Here is a 21,767-nt window from a genome sequence, read left to right on the forward strand (position 1 = left end):
CAGTATGATATTGTAGACATGAATGCAATAGACTACAATAAGCATTGAAAAAATAGTTGCTTTGTCTGGATTGTCTGGAGAATATAAGAGGCATGCCAATAGCTGCACAAACACCAGTGCTGTGCTAGCTCCAGATCGATGAAAACAACATTCAAAATGTGGAAGTAAGTTAGCAAATTTGTTTCACCCCAAAAATTATAATTTCCACAGGGCCTTTCTATTCATAGTTGTTGTGTGCATTTTCACACAGCACAATGCTTTTGCAGTTCCAGCAGGTACAGAAAAACACCATGCAGTATTCCATTTTAGTTAATACATTCAATAGAGCTGGAGCTAGAGGGAAGAGGTGATTTCATCTCGCCTGAGGATGACTGCCAGGGTGACTCTTGTTCAATGAAAGGGGAGAAGGGAGACACTGGAACACAGGTACTGTATTAGCATGTACTACAAGCTACTGGCATGTGCTTGTAAAGTAGCATGGAATGTATAATTATAGGCAGTATAAATGTACATGTAGACACAATTCACTATTCTCCTTCTCTAGGGGCCACCTGGATTCTGTGATGCTAGCGTAAGTTTAATATCGAATAATTTACAATTTCAATCTAACATTTCTCTTAATATAATGCAGTCTTGCTCAGGACTCGTCGTAGAGAAGGGTGCACAGGTGAGAAACAATGTTAGATCTATTGCAAACCATTATTGCAAACCATAGTGCAAACGATTTACAACAATATTCTTGTTTACATGTAAAACTATGCTCTTTGCAGGGACAGAAAGGGGAAGCAGGAGAGCCAGGCATTGATGTGAGCTTGGGAATTTTACCCACCTTTGTATTGTGATAAAATTAACAGGGTATGGATGGAGCTCCTGGTGACATGGGTCCGTCTGGGCCGGCTGGTGCGACGGGGGAACCTGGGGCGCTTGGACAGCCTGGAATGAATGTATGCAGTCAGAGTTGCAAGTGTATCGTATTACATATTCACCAAATTATAGGGTATGAAGGGTGATCAGGGAGATCAGGGAGCTCAAGGAAGCAAGGTCAGCAGTAGATCTGAGCTCATATGCTAGCTATAGAGAACAATAACTGATGACTGCTCTTTTCATTGTACCAGGGAGAGCCTGGAACACCTGGAAGCACCGTGAGGATTAGCTATTGTAAGAGATGCTGTCATTGTTACTGGTTGCAATTGTAACAGGGTATGCCTGGCAAGAGAGGTCTTCCAGGGGCTGGGAGCCCTGGAACTGATGGTAGTGATGGAGCACCTGGAGAGAAGGGGGAGAGAGGAGAGCCTGGAACTACCGTCAAAGTGGTGAGGGAATTGGTAGCTATAAAGGAGCGCTGTTATTTTTTTGGTGACAATAACGCTACAGTAGTACTAGTTAAAGGGGGGGTGGTCTGGTCGTAATAAACGAAGGTGATGGTTATTTTGTTTAGATACCCGAGGTGTTGAGTGAGCCATGCATTGAGGGTCTGCAAGGAACCATTCGCTTTGACCCCAATACCAAACTGCTCTACTTCTGCAATGGCACTAGATGGGTGGTAAGTCACTTCCTTTACACCCTTTATCTCATGCACCCATTGTGTCTAAATTAAAATAAGTTCAATTTTAACTGAAAAGATTAAAGTGAGCTCTTTCACTACTAACAATTTTATCCTACGTGCAGTGTATTCAGACTATGGATTGCCCTGGAGGTGAGACCCACTTAACTTAATTTAGTACTTCAACTATTAATTGTCCTTGCACAGAGCGACCTACCTGCCCCAGTCCATTCGGCCCACAGCAGATTGGAGATAGCTGGTATCAGGTGAGACATCATCCCATAATAGCCATTGTGCAGTGAGGAAACTTATTTAGACTTGAACTAACCACCCCTGCTACTAGTCAAAGAATTCCTCAATTAATCAGTAAGCTAAGGTGTCTACAAAAGAGGACAAAACTACAGCTTTTATGGCACCATTGTTTGAGACCAGACGTCATGTCTCTCACCCACTTGAGTTGTTTTCGTTTGTACGTAGGTGTTTGTGAGCAACATCACTCAGGCGACACAGGATGCAGCTGACATTGTTCTGGTGATCGATGAATCGGGGACAATGTCCATGGAGCACGCCTGGCTACTGGTCATGATACCTCTTCTGGAAACTAGACTCATCAAGAATGGTACGTACTCGGCAACTAAAGGCTCAGTGCCAATTATAGAACTCTCAGATTCTGTAAGACCTGTTTGATATGGCCCTATTGAAGTAATTGAAGGCCTCTTATTTTGGAGTTGATTTACGTCTGCTTTAAAATGATTGTGCAGGTGTTGGTGATGGCGAAATTCGCAATCGTTACTGTGTGATTGGCTTTGGTGGTTTTGGTAGCCTGAGGCCAGGGCATTTCAGATCAGTGGGTGGACAGGCTTGCTACACTGCCGCTGAGTTCCCTCTAGCTCAGAGACAACTGGTTGCTGCAGGACTATTTGAGGACGGTTACCAGGCTATTAAGTTTGGACTTGACAATGTACCTTTCAGAGAAAGCCCGTTTATTGCAAAGAATGTAATCTTGGTAACTGATGAGGGTCGTACACCGATCAAGGAGGGGGAAGGCATTACCCGAGCCAGCATCGAGGCAGAGCTGAAGGTGCGTTGGGTCTAGTCTACACGGTTACCTCTCACAGTTGATAGGTGCAGCATATAGACTGCATGTGCATTTGTTGAGTTCACTGTCTGTATAGCCTTTCAGCATAGAGGGCTGCATAAAATTATGTCTCTACATTGATTAATAGGGTATTGAATGAAGGGCGTGTACCGGTAGAACCAGACACTTTGTTCAGGAGACACACTAAATTTTCATTGTAATTATTAGATAATTATGTTTGATGCAAACATGCTGCTTCTATACAGGCTAAGAACATCCTCCTGAACGTGGTGGTGTTTGCTGACTACCAGTTAGAGAGTGAGCCTAACAAGACAGTAATTGGGGTCGACGCTCGCGGAAAGTCTCTTGTTCTAGAAGTAAATGGAGAGTTCAGTGAGACCGACCAGCGGGTGCTCATCACAATGGTGAGGAGTTTCAGATTATTCTATGGTTTGCCTAACTAGTAATCAAAATCATAATAAAAGTTGTTTTCCTATGGACTAATTTGATAGTGTGTTTAGTTAGATCAGGAATGAGGACTGTTCCCATTTTTCTAAAGCCACTCTACATGTATTAATTAGTGATTGAATGCCCTGCGTTTCCCTCAAATTAGAGATGTTTTGCACCATCCCTCCACACACTAGGCCGAGACAAACACAGCTGAGGACTATGTTGACCTTGCTGTTTCAGTGGGTGGGGCTGCCTGGGCTCTTCGTGTCCTGAGGGAGTCCTCTGTCAGCCAGAACAAGGACCTTCAAGAATCGTTCACCTCTGCTCTCACTACGATCAAGCTCAGGGAGATTAGAGCTGTGATTGAATCATGTAGGAGGTGTGTTGTATAATTATAGTTAATCTAACCAATAGTACCCATGCTCCTTTATGTCTTAGGCTCTCCATGTAGATACTTGATATGGCTTGAGTTACTTTGTGTATTGTGGGGCCTGTGTAGGTGCACCTGTGATGCTAGTGAGGACGGTCTCGACAGTGCTATGGCCAACTGTGTCATCGCAGAGGATGAGGTATTCTGCAGATGTGTGCTGGAGAATGCTGGAGACGCTAGCATGGTGAGTTAGGAGCAAGGGCGGTGGTGTATTCTCAATTAAGCAACAGAAGAAATAATGGGTGGTATTGGGTCAAATTATGTATTTAATTATCGTTCCCCTCTATCCCTGCAGTGTCAGTCCGGGCAGCCAGGCACTGATGGTGACAACAGAGTGTCTGGTGGTCTAGTGCAGACTGGTAGCTCCATCACCAGCATAGACAGATCTCCAGACTTCACTATGGTCAACGCTGAGATACTCAACCCATAATTGAACTGTGTTTGAACTCTTAACTACTCTGACGTATGAAATTGCTTTTGATTTCATGAATCTACCCCTGCATTTTACACTTCATAGTATTAACAGTCAATGTGCTGAACCCATGTTATTATTGCGTATGCATTCCCAAATTAAGCAAACATTTTTGTCAGCAAGTAATAATTATATTCTTCTGTGTGAAGACAAACATGTACAACTTTGCAATGAAGGTGGAAAGGTGGTTGCAGAACATGTAAAACAGTCAAAGAAATAATAAAAACCTAGTAAACACAACAAAAGAGCTACAATTACAAAAGTGCAAAGTTCACGGGACTAGTTTGAGTGTAGACAGTACGCATTAGCTTGATTCCACGACTGTGGGACATTCAGCCAGAGCTTTTTCTGCATCCATGGTAACATCTTGCAGTGCAGGAGTGGTGGCCACATTAAAAAACACACTGTAAGGAGGGAACGAATTATAAATCATAATCAATTATACAGCCTATGCAGTTTAAGGCACATATGCACATGTACACATGCCAATGCCTAATTACAGGGACTTACTCGTGTGAGTATTTGCTGCGGACAGTGCAGGTGTTGCCCAGAGGGGTCTGAATAAGTGTGTTTAGCCTTGTCACAAAGGGTAGCATCTGCTCAACTGTGTAGCCACTGTAATGCTGAAGAGTAGGGTTCTGGGAGAAGAAAAAAGGTGTTAAGTATTTATTAGGCATAGCTAGCTATACAAGATTCGAATGTGTCTACTTAGAAGAATGCAACACATTTCTATGGAAATAGGATACAATGTAGTACACAAGATTTATACATGTAACACACCCATCCTCCAAGACTCTTCATTCTGAGGGCAAGGTACATTGAAGCAGCTGCCACCATTGAGGGTTTTTCCACCACAAACTGGTAATCTTGTAGAGTGCTCTCACTGATGTATCTGGCCAGGGTGTGGGTTTCCATGGTAGCCTCTGCAGCCTGCCACAAAGAAAGGGAATTCATTATCAGTTTCATGTGTTTGGCTTTACCTTTGCCAGTCTTCTTAGGAACCTGTAGGCCACTGGAATGTTGATGTCATAGTGGACTGTCTTGAAGATGTCTTGTTCCATTTTGAGCAGCTCATCATGTGTGTAGGCATCATCACAGAGGTACAGGAAGTCATCCACAAGTGGAGGGGTCAGTTCCTGCAGCAACACAAGAAAAATGCGATCTAAAAATGTACTAACTCACAGTGGAGATTCATGTGTAATAGTACTAAGGAAAAAGAATGTAACCATTAACAGACAATCCTCACCTCAAACTTAGCAGCTAGGAGCATGGAGGTGGCCCCCACCAGCTGTAGGTACTCTCTCTTCACGTCCTTTTTGGATAGGTAGAGGTCAACGATCTTTACTGCCAGGTAGAGGGTTTCGTGGAACAGCTCAAAGTTTTCCTGGACCTCAATAAGCCAGTCCACTAGGATGGTTCTCATCTGAGCGTGGATGTCACCCTGTCTTTCCATGTATGGCGCCACTGCAAAGTGCTCCTGTGGTGGGGGAGGGGGGGGGGCACAAACAAATACTTAATACCTTGTAGTGTAAATCAACAGGTTACACAGTACACAGTAACACTTCTTAGCTAATATTAACACAGTGATGTTATGATAACACAAACCTCTCTTTGTCTCATGTAGGCATATATGTATGGAGCGTACTGAGCAGAAAACAGTGGGTCCTTGGCTTCAGCCTGGTCAATGTCTCTCCATAGCTGTGTAGGGGGTTCCTGTGAGCTGGCCTCTGGTGAAGAGAGGGTCTCCTCTGATTGTAGACTGAGGTCGTGGAGGGTGGTGGCCTTAAGGAAATTCTGCACCTGTGTTACTGGGGTGTCCTTGGGGAGAGTGCTGCTGGGAGGGGGGGGGGGGGGGACAATTATGAAACACACAAGTGTTACATTCATGGAAGTAGTTTTTAGATGCTGAGAAACGGATGATGAGTACTACACACACGCTGATGATGCAACTTTGGGAACATAAGCTGATGATGCACCTTGTTTGTAAGGCTTCTAGTGACACGTCGAGGTCTGGTTCTAGTTTGACAGTTTTAGAGATCTCCTTGGTCTTCTTTAGGCTCTGCTGTCTGTCACTCTTTCTCACACCAGCTGGTTTTGATGCCGGCACTGACACCCTCACTCCAGCCTGACAGAACAAGTTATTTACAAGATAATTATACAAAAAGGCATGTAGATCTCTGGGATTGTATTTGCCAAGGTGTGGTGCAATTAATATTTGAAATTTTGAAGATCAAATGATTAACATTTTGCCACCTTACATTTGTCACATCTCCCAAGGCATTTCTCTTTGCTGATGGCAAAACAATAGATCCAGGTGAGGATGAGCGCTTCACACCCACAGGCTGACAGGACGGGTTCTCCGAGTTTACGCTGACTTTCTGTGAGGGAGATAACAGTCACATAATTATTGTGTCTGACAGTAGATCACAACTTATACCTTGGTTCTTCCAACTCCACTGCTCTCCTTGATGGCTTGCAAAGCCTTCACACCACTAGCTCTTGTCGGTGGACGTCCCATTGTAATAGATATAGATTTAAATAGAAAATTGGCTAATTCTGAGTCAAATTTGAAGAGTCCTAGTTTGAGATGGTCACAGATGATGTGATCCTTGATTTTAAATGGTTGGAGCAAGAGACCACTGAACAAGTCCTTGGTTGTTGAGATTTTCTCAATTGTGCGTGGACAGTTTTGTATCTTTGGAGCTCATATGAGAGATCAATTCTGATTGGTTGCTCATTACGTTAGCATTGCTCTAATTTGACGAAGGAAAGTCTTTCTTTTGCACATGTGCTTAGCTAGCTAAGACTAGAAGAGCTACACCTTCCTATCCTTTGACCGTTTCCGAAGGTAAATGCATTTTCATAGCAAGCTTCTATCTGAGTGATGAGCAAGGATTTCAGACAAGATGGAGTATCAAGTCTAGAGCAGCAAGTGAGCTCAGACATTTGTGGTAGTGAGCATAGCATGCAGTTGTGAATGAATGAACTACTGTCACCATTGATCGACCTAGAATAGCACATTATGTCTATAAACGTGACTCTCATGTTGTCAATGCGCAGGTAGCTGGTCTGGACCTGTCCTCTAAAGATAAAAGCGGTGACGCCCGTTCAGGTGGAGACAATCTACCCAATAGAAGTGAGAATGTAATATTAATGAATACTTCTTTAATACACCTCTTCCGTAGGGGGCCCTAGTACTTACCTACCTCCGCACAAGCGTTCCCAAGGCAGTGGTCCACCTTCTGGCGGCCAATATGACGGGCCACCCCCAGCCAGGGACCGATACGGTGAGTTCAATTCCTAAACAGAGGGTCTATAATGTATAGTGTATGTGAATGTATAGTGTATGTGTTAGTATGCAACTTTCTTTACACCAGTTAGGTGTGTTGTTGGTACTACATGTTGAGTTGAAATAACAGTGATGACTCTGCGTTTATCTAATATGTACATATTGCCCAACCTGTGTGTTGCTCAATATTAAACTATTTACATACTAATGATTTCGTTTATTATTGACTGTCCATGGCCATTAGATCAGTGTGAATACCTACCTGTCAGCATTACCTCGTAGTTGTGTTTGCTTCAAATGCCTATAGCAACAGCACCATCAACACATTGTCGTGTAGCAAATTCCTGGTATATGTAGCTAATCTATGAATATTGTGCTTGCCTTGTTGTCTCCTGTTCTCATATAGTTTGATTTGTAGGGTCATACAGTATCAGGGTGTCATACAGGGGGGGAAAGGGGGGATATCCCCCCCTAGCTCCAATTTCCCCCCCCTTTCAATTATGACTGAGTGTCCATAGCTGGGTATTGAAATAACAGTTGACCTTTTTTTAGCAACATTTTCTGGTTACTTTTCTCATTTCCCCCCTCTATTTCAAAATCCTGTATAACACCCTGAGTATACATGTACTGTGAACATTGATTGTTTGGAAATTGCAACCTAGTGTTATCATACATGTGTACATACATGACTGCACAATTTTATCCCAAATTTGTGTGTCAGCACTAATCACCCCCACTTTGTGGTGTGTTTGTACAGAGAGACAGTACTCTGGTGATGGGCGTGGCGGAGGCTATGGTGGGCGTAGTGGGTATCAACAAGATCAAGGGGGGTGAGTGTTCATGCATAAGAATCCCTTCACCTAAGTAGCACTGTTATAATCGAATGTAGACAATCTCAACCACGTGTATTACACAAAACAGTTCCATATGGTTTGAACTAGAGTGCTTAGCAATATATCACAATCGTATTATATTATCGTACACCACACATTCTTCAGGTGGGGTGGTGGAGGAGGTCGCCCTCCTCTCCAACGTCATCAGTCAGACTATGGTACATATGGTGGTGGTGGTGGTGGGTCTAGCTGGAGGGGTGGAGGAGGTGGCGGCGATTATGGTGGGCGGAGACGCTCAGAGGATCCTGGACGAAGTCGTGGAGCATCCTCTATGACACAGGAGGAATGGAGTAGACCTTTACCTAGAGATGACAGACTAGAAAGGTTAGTTTTATCTTGTGTGTGTGTCTGGCATTCTTATCAACATTTGCCCCCCCCCCCCCCCACCCCCCAGAGAATTATTTGGAGGAATGAGCTCTGGCATCAATTTTGAGAAGTATGATGACATACCAGTAGAGGCCACAGGGGAATCCCCTCCCAAACCCATATATGAGTTCTCCGACTGTAAGCTCTCTGAGGTCATTACTGAGAACATCAAGGTATGTCAGCTTGCACATTTTTACCTAAGTATACAGTTTCTTGTGTACATGTGAAGTATCTCTTGACTCACTGCGTGTGTTGCTCTCCAGCTTGCTCAGTACAGCAGGCCCACTCCCGTTCAGAAGCACTCCATTCCCATCATCATGAACAACCGTGACCTGATGGCTTGTGCTCAGACTGGCTCAGGCAAGACAGCTGCTTTCCTTTTGCCCATCCTCAGTGTGATACTCGATGGTGGGCCACCACCGCCTCCCCCTGAAGTAAGTCAGCTTCAACTACGATAGCTTTACTATTTTTAGGCTGCCTGTTAATAATAGACTTAGTACACTACCTTGTTAAATTAATTCATATCAATATGTCACAGTCTCAGTATAATCGCCGCAAGCAGTTCCCCCTTGGCCTGATTCTGGCCCCTACTCGTGAGCTGGCCTCCCAGATCTATGACGAGGCTCGCAAGTTCTCTTATCGTTCGAAGTTGCGACCGTGTGTTGTGTACGGAGGGGCTGACATTGGAAATCAGCTTCGGGACTTGGATCGAGGGTGTCACCTGATTGTGGCCACTCCTGGGAGACTGGTGGACATGTTGGAGAGGGGCAAGATTGGACTGAACAACTGCAGGTGTGTGGGCTCTCTACTTTCACTACTAGTTATAGACCTGTTTGTGAAGTGTTCATGTGTATTGAACATTTCCCCCTCAAATTCATTTGCCTGATCGACATAATTATTGTATTTCCAGTTTAGTCCAACTCATCATAACTTATTGCCAGTGTTCTAACAGTGATCTCCCTTTAGGTACCTGGTTCTAGATGAGGCTGACCGTATGCTGGACATGGGTTTTGAGCCTCAGATCCGGCGTATTGTCGAGGGTGACACCATGCCTCATACTGGAGACAGACATACCATGATGTTCTCAGCAACCTTCCCGAAGGAGATACAAGTCAGTTAGATAAACTTTGTAGTATCCTTCCCCTTAGAAACTTCTTAGAGCTCCTCCTACACACATTGAAACTCTTTCTTTCGATATTTGTTTTGACTACTGTTGACAATACAATACAATTCTCGCAGGTTTTGGCCCGTGATTTCCTCAAGAACTACATATTTTTGGCTGTGGGTCGCGTTGGTTCCACCAGTGAGAACATCACACAGAAGATAGTGTGGGTGGAAGAGTCAGAAAAGCGCTCTTTTCTCCTGGACCTCATCAATGCTTCAGGTAAGCCTCGTGTAGTGAGTGATTCCCACAAAATATTTGCAGTGGCCTCACCATGTTATACAACGTCGATATCTCTAAGAGCTACAGAATGTAGAGTAATAGTGTGTCCTTTCTCACTAGCTTTTAAAGCTGCGTACCAAAAGGGTTCCTTGTTTCAGGTTTCTACACCTCTCTGTTTACTCCCCCTACTCGCAGGTCCTGAAGCACTTTCTCTGGTGTTTGTTGAGACCAAGAAAGGTTGTGATTCTCTTGATGACTTCCTGCACCATCAGAATTATCCCTCTACCTGTATCCATGGTGACCTTGCCCAGTATCAGCGAGAAACAGCACTCGGCTTATTCAGGAGTGGTAGAGCCCCCATTCTTGTTGCCACAGCTGTGAGTGTATAATATAATATAACGTATATCTTCTAATTTATCGGACACTTCTAATTACCCGGACACTCTTTTGGGCAATTTTCGTTGTTCTAATACAACGGACACTCCAGTACTTTAATATTACATTTGTTCTAAATATCCGGACAATAACTTGAAAAGTTGAGTTACCATTCGATATTCATAGACGGCAAGTAAGACTTGGAGTGCTGCAGTTAGATAGCTTTGAGTAACTAGTTTTAGATAGTTAGTGCAACTATTCAGTCGTACCTTGTTCTATTAAACTTAGCTAGCTCGCATGCAGCTGCTTGCTTGGTCTAATTATTCCGGACACTTCGCATGCTCTATAAAAATCTGTTCCAATTATACCCAGACAATTTCCAAAATAATTATTTTTTGCTGTCCGATAAATTAGAAGATATACGGTACTTATTATATAATGTACGTATGTCATGTGTGCCTTAAATAGAACACGTTTCTTCACCTGCACATACTGTACACTACACTCGTATATCCTACACTGCTTTCTTTTTTCCTGCCTCCACAGGTGGCTGCTCGGGGCCTGGACATTCCCAACGTGAAGCATGTTGTCAACTTTGACCTCCCCAGTGACATAGAGGAGTATGTGCATCGAATTGGTCGCACAGGGCGTGTGGGTAATCTGGGACTGGCCACTTCGTTCTTCAACGACCGCAACCGCAACATCTGTGCAGACCTGCTCAGCATACTGGTGGAGGCCAAACAAGAGGTGCCCTCCTGGCTGGAGGGACTCTCCCATGATGTCAAGCATATGGCTAGGGTCAAGAATCAATCAAAAAGGTCCATGAGCGTGCCCTATTTCCTTGTACTAACTACCAACATGTACTATACATGGTATTTTGTATGACTTTTTATTATGCCTCGAGGCGTAGCCGCACAAGGAATGCAGTAGAAGCTGACTGTGTGTGTGTCTCTGTTTCTTCCAGCTGTAACTGCTCAACGGTTGCAGTGCGGCGAAGCTTCTATAGGCTTCTAGCCACTTTTTTTATATTTTGGATTTGTGGCTTTGCGAACTAAAGCCTCAAATAATGGCTAATTTTACTTACAGTGAAGGCTGTTGCAGTCTCCTCAGAATCGTTAGTAGCATCATCTTTTACATGAAGAGTCTATTCAATTTATGAAGTAGCCTTGCATTAAAGCGCTGAGCTTTTTATTTGCTACAAAAAGCTGTACTGCCAGAAGCAGCAGCATTGTGAACTCTGACCTCTTTGCAGATCCACTCGTTCTTTAATTATTCCTTGACAGGAAATGCACATCGTTAGATTAAAGGGGAGAGGAGAGGGATTGGAAACGGATGTTACCTCGAATTATACAAATGTATCCGCGTTACGCCAAGGCTATGTATCTAAGTTATAGATAGTACATGGGCATGAGGTATCTATGTGTTATAGTGTCCCATATCACGAGGGCTTTGCCCGAGGGATGAGGGACACTATAACCATAGATACCGAATGCACATGTGCTAACTGATTTAGATCCCACTTTTCATTGGCTGCCTCAGGCAAGAAGTGTATCTATAAAAGCAGCAAGCCTTAGCAACAGCTTTATTTTTGAAAATGTCCTGTTCTGACAAGCTAGTCTAGATGATTTCTGCTAAAAAAACCTTTGCATTGGCCTTGCTTCAACAGACAAACTAGTGACTCCACCTTGTGCAGGAAGCGCTCTGCAACAAATGAGCCCAGCCTCCTCTTTATCTGCACTCAAGCCCCACCCCAGCTCAAGCTTCTCAGTAAACTGTTCTGATATGTACGGCTAGCTAGCAAGGAACAGCTTGCAGCAATGCTACAGTACAGTGCACTATCGTTCCCAAAAAGACACAGGAGTCTACTGCAATTTGAAACATGGCTGCAGGATAGAAACAGAAGTCAGGAGGATGAAGTTGACAAATGCTACAAGTTGAAGACATATGCTCTCATGCTTGTGACAATGGACCCAGAACTGTTAAAATCATTGGCTCTTAGTGTTCCTCGACAAGAAAAGATACTGGTGAACCCTACCATCAACCCAGCAAACGCTATAGAAACTGGTAGTGAAAAAACTGAACAGCCATAGCTAATTATCATGCAGCTACAGCTTTATTATCATTTTTGTACATTCAAAAATAGTACTTGTACTTTATACCCTCAAGCTTATAATTCCCTGGGAAACTATGAGATTATGGCTCATAATTCCCTGCTAAACACACACAAGTGGGATCTAATGTTGAGTAAAATCTAGGCTAGATATATAGTACCTTGCTGTCTGCAATAGATTCTACTGCATTTCTAAAAACTTGCACTTCCAACTGACACTTAAGACACAGTGCACCAATGAGTTGCTGGTATACGGTAGTTGTGTCTGTGTAGACTGCTACAGCTTCTCAAAGATCAATGAAGTGCAAGTAAGAGTTTCATAGGCTTCTAGTCATGTTTTCTTAGATTTTAATTTGTGGATTTGCAAAATAATGCTTCGTTCTCAAGTTATTATGCCTAGTTTGGCTTACTAATGTCATTGCAGCCTTTTCAGAAGAGTGCGTAGCAAAACTTGTTTACTGAGTGTTGCTACTCTACTTAGTAGTTAGCTCTGCACTACAACGCTAGCTATTGGTAGCTGCAAGAATGAAAAGATAGCTGCAAGGCTCTGCTAAAATTTTAGACTTGAACTTGCGTCGTTTTTAAACAATCATGGTCGCTCATTACCCACTCTTTGAGTTTTTGCATGCAGCAACAATGCAACAATGTTCATCATGATAATTATAATGTGTGTATAAAAGCTATTAGTAGCTATATGTTATGTAGCTTTGGCACCTCCACCGAGGCATCAGCACCTGCGTTGCTTTCAACCAGTACGATTAGCACCATCTTTGTAGCTTTTTAGCACGAGTATGAAGCTTCCATGACTGTTTAGTGGTTTTCTTTTTGTTCACTCGTTTCCCCACTTCATGCAGGTTTGGAGGGCGTGACTATCGTCAGAGCCGTGGTGGGGGTGGTCACGGAGGCTATGGTGGTGGGGGTGGGGGTGGTCATGGAGGCTATGGTGGTGGTGGATACCAGCAGCGTGGGGGAGGAGGCAACGACTGGTGGAATTGATCCAGCCTATATATTTAACTAACAATGGAGACTTATAATTATAACCAACGAGTTATTAGCTTGTTTTAACTGATCGATTGAACTGATTATGTATTGTATTCTGGTGTTTTATAATTATATTGCATAACTATTGTGTTTAACTGTTTGATAACAAGTTCAAGTAAACAAACATTTTAAGCAAAAGAAATTTTAATGAAAAACTTGTTTAGTATGAGGGCGCATAAAGGAGAAGAGGGCATGCAACAGCCTGCAAGCAAAAACTAAAGTGGGTGGTGGAAAGTACTAATTGTCTATAAATGTCTATTGTGTACAAGTGCCAAAGGCGTGTCGACAGCCGAAGGCGGATATACTATGCTTGACATTACATAGATCTAGTATATCTGGTCTTGTTTTTGCTCACACGTACATTATAGGGTTGATAGTCAGTTGCATGCCCTTTTCTCCTTTATACGCTCTTGATCATACTGTTACTACAAATGAGTGATGTCTGTAATGAGGGGACAGTTGGCGTGTCTTGAATGTGCTCTAATGAGTTTGGCCTTGTAGCCAGACCCGTAGCTTCCCTCGGCCACGTTCATCAGCTCCTCTCTGCTCACTATGACACGCAGGCATATATCCACTAGACTAGCCAGACCTGTACAGGGAAATAGGTGTGTGTAATGATGCGTCAACAGTAACCAATTACGTGGACATACAGTGTTGATTGATTGCACTACACAAACCACAACCTTTACCTGAGCAGCACCCTTGTAATAGCACTGTGGTGGCACTGTGAACTCAGAGGAGGAATACCAGGGTCACATGAATTAATTCTTGTTCTGGGTTTTGACCTTTGCTGCATAGCAGCTTAGCGCTTCTGTTCTTTATTTACCTGCTTGGAAAGCTTACTATACCTAGATCTATCCAGTGCAGCAAGCCAGTACATCAAAATTTATACCCTAGCTGCAGAAGGCTAATTTTCCATATCTTGTGGTTTTGCAATAATCTTGGATCTCTTCACTCAAGCTGGTTTGTTAGCCTCGAGACCAGCCGTTCGTTATCTGAAAGAACGCCTGGTCAAGTTCCAATGTAGAACTCGTCTAATTGGTCCAGGAATTTCTTGGACCGATAATTGCCCGCAACAACCATACTTGTCTGTGAATATCATTATAAATATGTTTGCGGTTACCGCAATCATATTCACAACTACTCAAGCCTAACTACTCTCTGACTCAGCTAAACAAGTTCTACATTGAAACTTGATCAGGCCTTCTTTCAGATAACGAATGGCTAGTCTCGAGGCTACTGGTTTGTCTGGGGCGCAATAGCTCAACTGATTTCTGTTGTGATTATACAGAGGATCAAGCTAGTGGTGGTGTATAAACTCAGGGGTGCGAGGGTGAACTCAGTTTTACATGTAAAACATAAGGCCATCAGAGTTCCAAGGCACAGCGCAGTTTTGTCACTCTAATACTTCTATCATCTTCCACGTGGTAATGACCTTTTGACCCTGGTATTCCTCATTGCTGTGAAGGCCTAAAATTACTGTAGTGAATTCAACACTGCAATAAAGGACAACTAACAAACATTAATAAAAAAATACGTGTGCAAACTTACCAAAGTGGAGTATTTTGAGGTTGGCTGCGTTGTTCCTTTCCAAGCTGTCAGTGTTAGGGTACTTGTACATATTCCCTCCAAAGACGACAACCTCACAGCTGGTAGTCGTGTCTGAGTAGATTGCCCTAGCGATGTGCCACGAGCGAGGCTCCACACCAATCCTCAGCTACAGAGGGGAGATGATTTATCAACCCAATAGCAGCATTCATTATAATTACATATAAAATTTTAGACAAAAAGTTGCTATACATAACACTCGCCTTTTTCCAGACTAAGGGATTTTTGGGGTTGTCAAAGTTAAACTCGAGTAGCCAGGTCTCTGGTGAGATGTGCATTCTGCTACTCTTGCCCCAGAGAAGTACCATCCTCGGCTGTAGGATTTGACCACACCCCTCGTACATCTCCTGCAACACCCTTTCGGGATCAACGAGGGACGTGAGGGTGGAGAACCGGGTGGCTATTGGCCACGGCTCCTCTGGGTCGTCTGGGTTGTATGGACCACTCCATTCCTGGCGTGGGAAAGATTACAAGCAGTAGTACTTTCAATATGAGTTGTGGTGTTCTGTGCCGGCACAAGTAAGGTTGCTTCAATCAATGTGGTTGTGTAGCTAACCCCAAGACTATATAAAGGGACTTCCTAAGTTACTTTCTAAGTTGCATTTATAGCACATGGCAATTGAATACCTTACCGTGGTATCAAAGTCAAAGATGTAGCATGTGTTGGAGTACACAAGTGAGCCATTGCCCCCAAACAGGACAGCTCGATGACTGTCAAACTTGGAGAATGCATGAGATCCTAGCTGATCAGGTCGGAATGCATCTTTGTCCAATGGGGCCTCCCATTCACCTACAACAAAGACAAGTAATCGTGTAATTGTACAATGCTGCAGGTTTGTTACAGAAGGCATTTATTTAATACAAGAACCCATGCTTTTCTTGATACAAAAGCAATCATTAATCTAAAGTTCAAAGGGCATCTTAAAACTCAAGTTATGAGCACTCAATGTTAGCTACAGGCCCCATTAATGAAATAAAGCCAAGTCAACTCATTCACTTGTGTTAATGTTGAACTCCAGGTATTCGCTGGTCCATCCATAGTCACGTTCAACTCCATCCTCCACGTAGACGAGATACTTGGCCCCTGGGTCCTGAGGTTGCGGGGGATCCCCTATCTCACGAATGGCCTTCCCTACTCCTCCAAACACATACATTCGATCCTTGTGGATGATCACTCCAGTCAGGTAACGCTCGCTTGGCTTTACTTCAGACATCACCTCCACTTTCTCCCACACCCACTCTCTGTCAGGAGACACTTTGTATACCTCGTTGTCAAATTGAACATCTTTGAACCCACTGAACAGGATGATGGTGCGTGAGGGGTGGTGGACGCTAAGAGAGGAGCCAAGGCCAAGGGTGGGGTACTCTCCGCTGGTAGACTGCCGAAACCACTCGTTTGTGGAGAGGTCTAAAACATCAAAAGGATGATTCTCATCGTTTGGACGAGGGAGGGTGACAATCGTTTTGACCTCAAAGTTAGGATCAATGTCTTCTTCTTCTTCCGAGTCGTTACTATCAGAGTTTGAGCTAGAGTCACTGTCCTGCACGGGCTGCATATCCCTGAAGGGGTAGTGGATGTCGGAACCATTGCCTCCCCACACATACAGCTTGCTCTCAAGGATTACTCCACAGCCTCCATTCCTCCGATCAATGTTCTCAGTGGGAACTCTCTCCATATCCATATCATACTAGATCTACTAGACTGCAAGACAGAATTAAGAAAGAGAGAGCTGAGCATGCATGAGATCATCTGCTAACATTCTTGTGGCTTGACCTTGTCTAGTCTAATGTCACCAAGTAGTAAATAGATCTAGATCTATTATAATCTATAGCTAGATCTAGATCTACATGTAAATCTATATGGAGCCTAAGAAAAATGAATGCTCTGCTGAAGCTCCCAGTCAAGCTGTTGGACAACCAGATTTTTATGGTATCTCTCCTAAAACTGTTATTTATGATACTGGAGACTCATTCAAGAGGTTTATGAAAAGTCATACCAAAACACTTACTAAAAAGATGATTTCGAAAAAGATTATAGAAAAACAATTTAGTAAAGTGATCAAACAGGAGTTGGGCTTGGACTTGCTTCTGGGAAGAATGGAAAAAATGTCTCTGGTGGAATTCGTGACTTACCTTCGATTGTTACTGACTATTTCTAAATCTGAAGAACAGGAAACGGGTGCAAAAATGGGAGAAGAAAAAGGAGAAAATTCTTTGTATGTAAAAACTACTCATATCAAAGACGATACAATAAAACTAATGAGAATCATGAAAGGCTCACTTGAAGCAATGAAACCCTCACCTGGTTCAGAACTACATGCTGTAGTTGCTGAGTTTGTGTATTTAGTTTCTCAAGACAGCAGCGATCAAAGTCAAACCACTGTTTCTCAAGATGACTGTGATCAAACTAATTCTCAAGATGGCAGCGAAACCATTGTTTCTCAAGACATCGGTGTTCAAAGTCGAACCACCGTTTCTCAAGACAGCAGCGATCAAAGCCAAACCACTATTTCTCACGATGGCAGCGATCAAAGTCAAACTACTGTTTCTCAAGATGACTGTGTTCAAACTATTTCTCAAGACGGCAGCGACCAAAGTCAAACCACTATTTCTCAAGACATCAGTGTTCAAAGTCAGGACATTGTTTCTCAAGATGACTGTGTTCAAACTCAAACCACAGCACAACAATTATATGTAGATTTACCACCATCAGAAGGACAACTTGAAAATGCTGTGTCTCACTTCTTCACAAATGAAGGTGGGACACTCTACTCTCCGTTGCATGGTGTCACTGTGACCATCCCCCCCAATGCCATCCCAACAGCCTTCTCCAAATTCTTTCTCTCCATGCACTTCTATCTACAACCGTTCACTCTAATGGATGATGCAGACCCTTGCTCTGTGATAGTGTGGTTACATCAAGATCCTCGCTTTTATTTTCTTGAGGAGGTCACTGTCAAAATTCCCCACGCTGCCGTAGTCGATGACTCCCTCTGTGTATTGACCTGGGGTGAAGACAAACAATGGAATCTCAACACTGAAGTCCTAGCTGATTTCAGCGATGGATACCATGCCGTCATAAAAGTCAAGCATTTCTGTAGGAAAGTCGTTGCAAAAAGAAGAAATCCTGAAAGAAAATGCAAAAAACAAACAGGAAGTAGTAAACATTTGAAGAGATTGAAAAGTGGCAGTTTCGGGACGTCCATTGATGAAGGCGTGGCAAGTCTCACTAACAGTACAGAGGTTGATCCTAATACAAAACCCCCCCCTCATCAAGATGTTTTGGAAAAGAAAATGAAAAAGAAAACGAAAAAGAAAACGAATAAGTTGAAAAGTGGCAGTTTGGAGACGCCCATTGATGAAGGCCTGGCAAGTCTCACTAACAGTACAGAGGCTGATACCAACATAAGACCCCTCCCTCGTCAAGATGCTATCAGTATGGAGTGCGACTCCTCGGCTGTGCCAATCTCATCACAGGACAGTCTAACAGCTGAGGAAAATGAGTCTGGTTTCAAGTACTGCATAGCCTGCAGCATGCCCTCTGATCGATCAACGGGAGACTGGAAGGTGCAATTTGCAGCTTGTCAAAGCAACCCCACAGGAATCTCGGTAAGTTGAAACTGAAATTATTGTAGACTAACTCATATACTTGTGGCCACAGTTGTTGAGGAAGTTAGCAGAGAAGGTATTTGGCGGAAATGCCTATTTCTATCAGGTGGAGGATATTAGAATCAAAGGGGGCTACTTTGAGATGTGTCCAGAGACTTGGAGTGACAACATTTGGAAGATTGATGCGTCCGAGAAAGAAGCATCTGTGAGTACAAATTATGATATTATGCAGATACTGTACTTTCGTTGTTCAGTGATGTGTTTGTGTTATTTGATTCTACAAAAGTAATTATTATATATACAGATATTTGAGGAGCAGATACTGTCTGTTTCAGAATGCGCAGACATATCTGAGCAGTCCTTTCCTAATCTTCCCAGACTGTGTTATGATGTGTATCACTTGAGTGAGAATGTCCATTCCAAGCTGCACTGCTGTATATATGCACAGAGAGCGCGCACTGATAACAGCTGTACACCCCGCTTCATTATCACATCCACTACTAAGAATGGTAATTAATGTACACACATGTCTAGCAGCATAATTATTATACCTTGGGTTCGCATACGAGGTATACGGTAGTGTGTGTGTGTGTGTGTGCGTGCGTGCGTAGACTGCTCTACAGCTGCTCAATGATAATTGAAGTGCAAGCAATAGTGTCTACACAGGCTTCTAGTCACGATTATCACATCCACTCCAGTGGAAAAGATACCCATTACTAAGAATGGTAATTAATGTACACACATGTCTAGCAGCATAACTTTAGAATTTACCTACTGTCTATGATGTGCATAATGTAACTAGATATACTGTGATGCACTAGCATGTAATAGGGGTGTGGTAAACAAAATTGGGCATGGCCAAACATTTTTCGGCGCGTGTAAATCTCCCCCCCCCCCCAAACTTTGTATCGATGAAACCCTGCAGCTAATTTGATTTTATGCAGGCCACTAAACTTGTTTCTACTCCTAGGTAAGAAAGTCGTCACCACCCCCTATCTTTATGGCATTGATAGTGACATCATCAGAGTCCTTACTCACCAAGGCCAGAACATTATTCTTGATACTCTAACGTCTGAGCACCTCAAGTTCCTCGCAGACATCAGTCTCCAGTTATCCGACACTCAACAGCTGTGCAAAGCATTGAACATAGAGTACAGGCCTAATGAAAAAGAAGATACCTTTACAGTTCTCGGCAAATGGGTAGTCAGTCAAGGCGGAGCCGCTAGTTTGATACGACTCAAGGAGCAACTCAGTGCCATAGATATTGTCGACATTGCTGTGTGTGAGGACGAAGACTCGAATGTCCTGCTCAGTTCACACCTAGAAGATTGTTTCATTCTGGACATTTTCATAAAAGGTTACACGGCATCAAGTTATACAGCCCTGCTGAATCTGTCTACAAAGTTGCAAAACTGCTGGAGGATAGTTGGCTGTCTACTGGGAATCTTACCTGAAGAGTTAGACAAAATTGATCTACCGGAGGAGAAATTGTATAATATTATCGATCCGCCGTTATACCAACTGATTTTCAATTGGCAGAGGAGAGAGGGGAGGGGAGCTACCTTCGGGGCACTCTTCAAAGCCATTCATCGAGTGTACCACCATCAACCATTTCTAGTTAATGATGCTCATCTATTCAGTATACGTTATGTTAATAAACATCTACCCATCCCTGTACATGTAGTTCATTAAAATTAATTCCATTCACTCCATTCGCCAAACCATATATTTTTTATGATGCATATAATAATATAATTTATATATATAGCATTTGATAACCTTCATTTGATCATTATCATCTATCGTATAATCACTTTGACACAGTTAAATTATTTTTTTTACAAATAATAACACCACTTCCCCTCAAAAAATTGTTGCTATGATGTCACTAACTATGATTTTCGGAAGCTTAGAAAGAGACCTTTCAAATGATATATATAGCAGTGCACTACATTTAATATAATGTTCAGTTAGGATTTAACATGTGACTTTGAGCCACTGGCACTGGCCACTTTATCATTGATAATTCGACTGGAAAGCTCGGTAGGGAGGTAGCAAAGATTGAGACGTGGTACGGCTGCAGGGGGGGTTAGTGTTAGAGAGTTGTGAGTATATATACATCCAATGAGGTAGTCTTCAAAAAACCTACAAATGGGTACCAGTACAATATTATAGCTGTGTAGAAAGATTTTTAAAGTGAGCACGCTAAGAAAAACGAAGTTTTAGAATGCTTGCAATGATGAGTGGATCATGAATCTTTGCAGCTCTTTTCTGACTATTGAGTATTGTAGCTAACGAACAGCTTAGCGCTTTAGTGCAAGGCTAACTCAAGTCATAAGTTAAATAAAGTTTGTGCGAACAGATGATGCTACGAAAGATTTTGGATAGACTGCAACAGCCTTCACAGTGAGTCAAATTAGGGACAGGAAGGAGGTCAGTTTGACATGACAGAACTACGACCTTTGTGTGAGGTTACCCCTTCTAGGTACTGCACCATTTCTCTGGAGGGGCGCAGTAGCTAAAAGTTTACTAATTTGCAGCAGGCCAGCAATAACATGAATGGGCTACTTTATCACAAGAATCAGTGCAAATTTTACTGCAAAAACATAAAGCTCACGTGATGATTCATTTGACCCTGTCCAACCTCCTCTACTCTGGTTGAGGCCTTGTGAAGGAGGCTAGGCATGTGTTGAGTACACTAGTGAGCCATTGCCCCCAAACAGGACAGCTCGATGACTGTCAAACTTGGAGTTCATGCATGAGATCCTAGCTGATCTGGTCGAAATGCAATGGGGCCTCCCATTCACCTACAGCAAAGACAAATAATCATGGCATTATGCCATATGATAATGTGTACCATGGCTGTAGGTTTGCAATTTCTGACCTGCAGAAGGTAGATCTATTATATTACAAGCACTGCACTTTCATCGTTGGGACGCGACGAGGGAGGGTGACAATCGTGTTGACTTCAAAGTTAGGATCAATGTCTTCTTCTTCCGAGTCGTTACTATCAGAGTTTGAGTTAGAGTCACTGTCCTGCACGGGCTGCATATCCCTGAAGGGGTAGTGGATGTCGGAACCATTGCCTCCCCACACATACAGCTTGTTCTCAAGGATTA

At 43.1% G+C, this 21,767-nt stretch overlaps 5 protein-coding genes and 1 long non-coding RNA gene across 7 annotated transcripts; 3 read left to right on the plus strand and 3 right to left on the minus strand.

Annotated features, from left to right (window-relative positions):
• The first annotated feature begins 22 nt into the window (after positions 1 to 22).
• Positions 23 to 4,127, plus strand: LOC135341274 (uncharacterized). Its single transcript, XM_064537786.1, has 19 exons — positions 23 to 164; positions 211 to 275; positions 326 to 426; positions 545 to 571; positions 632 to 667; positions 771 to 806; positions 855 to 944; positions 997 to 1,041; positions 1,116 to 1,142; positions 1,200 to 1,313; positions 1,439 to 1,543; positions 1,669 to 1,696; positions 1,751 to 1,809; positions 2,021 to 2,162; positions 2,305 to 2,624; positions 2,888 to 3,046; positions 3,266 to 3,450; positions 3,571 to 3,685; positions 3,797 to 4,127. Exons 1-19 carry the CDS (start codon positions 139 to 141, stop codon positions 3,929 to 3,931), a joined length of 1,815 nt encoding a protein of 604 aa, XP_064393856.1. The 5' UTR covers positions 23 to 138; the 3' UTR covers positions 3,932 to 4,127.
• On the minus strand, positions 4,083 to 6,687 carry LOC135341276 (G2/mitotic-specific cyclin-B3-like). 2 transcript variants are annotated; one of them, XM_064537790.1, is made up of 9 exons: positions 6,411 to 6,687; positions 6,232 to 6,351; positions 5,950 to 6,098; positions 5,579 to 5,804; positions 5,220 to 5,450; positions 4,954 to 5,109; positions 4,754 to 4,903; positions 4,484 to 4,611; positions 4,083 to 4,377 (listed from the first exon to the last, which is right to left on the minus strand). In XM_064537790.1, the coding sequence occupies exons 1-9, from the start codon at positions 6,489 to 6,491 to the stop codon at positions 4,278 to 4,280; spliced, it is 1,341 nt and encodes a 446-aa protein (XP_064393860.1). In that variant the 5' UTR covers positions 6,492 to 6,687; the 3' UTR covers positions 4,083 to 4,277. The 2 variants fall into 2 exon arrangements, with proteins under 2 accessions (XP_064393860.1, XP_064393859.1); XM_064537789.1 differs by having other exon boundaries at positions 5,579 to 5,807.
• Positions 6,688 to 6,736: 49 nt separating this feature from the next.
• On the plus strand, positions 6,737 to 13,555 carry LOC135341271 (ATP-dependent RNA helicase DDX3X-like). Its single transcript, XM_064537783.1, has 13 exons — positions 6,737 to 6,905; positions 7,034 to 7,109; positions 7,159 to 7,260; positions 8,020 to 8,092; positions 8,261 to 8,479; positions 8,550 to 8,694; positions 8,785 to 8,955; positions 9,060 to 9,313; positions 9,488 to 9,632; positions 9,761 to 9,905; positions 10,101 to 10,282; positions 10,827 to 11,098; positions 13,245 to 13,555. The coding sequence occupies exons 1-13, from the start codon at positions 6,858 to 6,860 to the stop codon at positions 13,384 to 13,386; spliced, it is 1,974 nt and encodes a 657-aa protein (XP_064393853.1). The 5' UTR covers positions 6,737 to 6,857; the 3' UTR covers positions 13,387 to 13,555.
• A 286-nt stretch (positions 13,556 to 13,841) lies between these two features.
• LOC135341275 (kelch domain-containing protein 1-like) lies at positions 13,842 to 16,721 on the minus strand. The gene is made up of 5 exons (XM_064537788.1): positions 16,037 to 16,721; positions 15,672 to 15,829; positions 15,243 to 15,491; positions 14,983 to 15,148; positions 13,842 to 14,020 (listed from the first exon to the last, which is right to left on the minus strand). The coding sequence occupies exons 1-5, from the start codon at positions 16,719 to 16,721 to the stop codon at positions 13,857 to 13,859; spliced, it is 1,422 nt and encodes a 473-aa protein (XP_064393858.1). The 3' UTR covers positions 13,842 to 13,856.
• Positions 16,722 to 16,899: 178 nt separating this feature from the next.
• LOC135341264 (uncharacterized) lies at positions 16,900 to 21,239 on the plus strand. Its single transcript, XM_064537774.1, has 4 exons — positions 16,900 to 18,648; positions 18,701 to 18,853; positions 18,953 to 19,157; positions 19,619 to 21,239. The coding sequence occupies exons 1-4, from the start codon at positions 16,900 to 16,902 to the stop codon at positions 20,338 to 20,340; spliced, it is 2,829 nt and encodes a 942-aa protein (XP_064393844.1). The 3' UTR covers positions 20,341 to 21,239.
• LOC135341292 (uncharacterized) lies at positions 19,697 to 21,672 on the minus strand. The gene is made up of 3 exons (XR_010396545.1): positions 21,533 to 21,672; positions 21,266 to 21,455; positions 19,697 to 20,725 (listed from the first exon to the last, which is right to left on the minus strand). It is a non-coding gene; the product is annotated as an uncharacterized LOC135341292 (long non-coding RNA).
• Between the last annotated feature and the right edge of the window lie 95 nt (positions 21,673 to 21,767).

This window comes from Halichondria panicea, chromosome 9 (genome assembly GCF_963675165.1).
Source record: "Halichondria panicea chromosome 9, odHalPani1.1, whole genome shotgun sequence".
Lineage (NCBI taxonomy): Eukaryota > Metazoa > Porifera > Demospongiae > Suberitida > Halichondriidae > Halichondria > Halichondria panicea.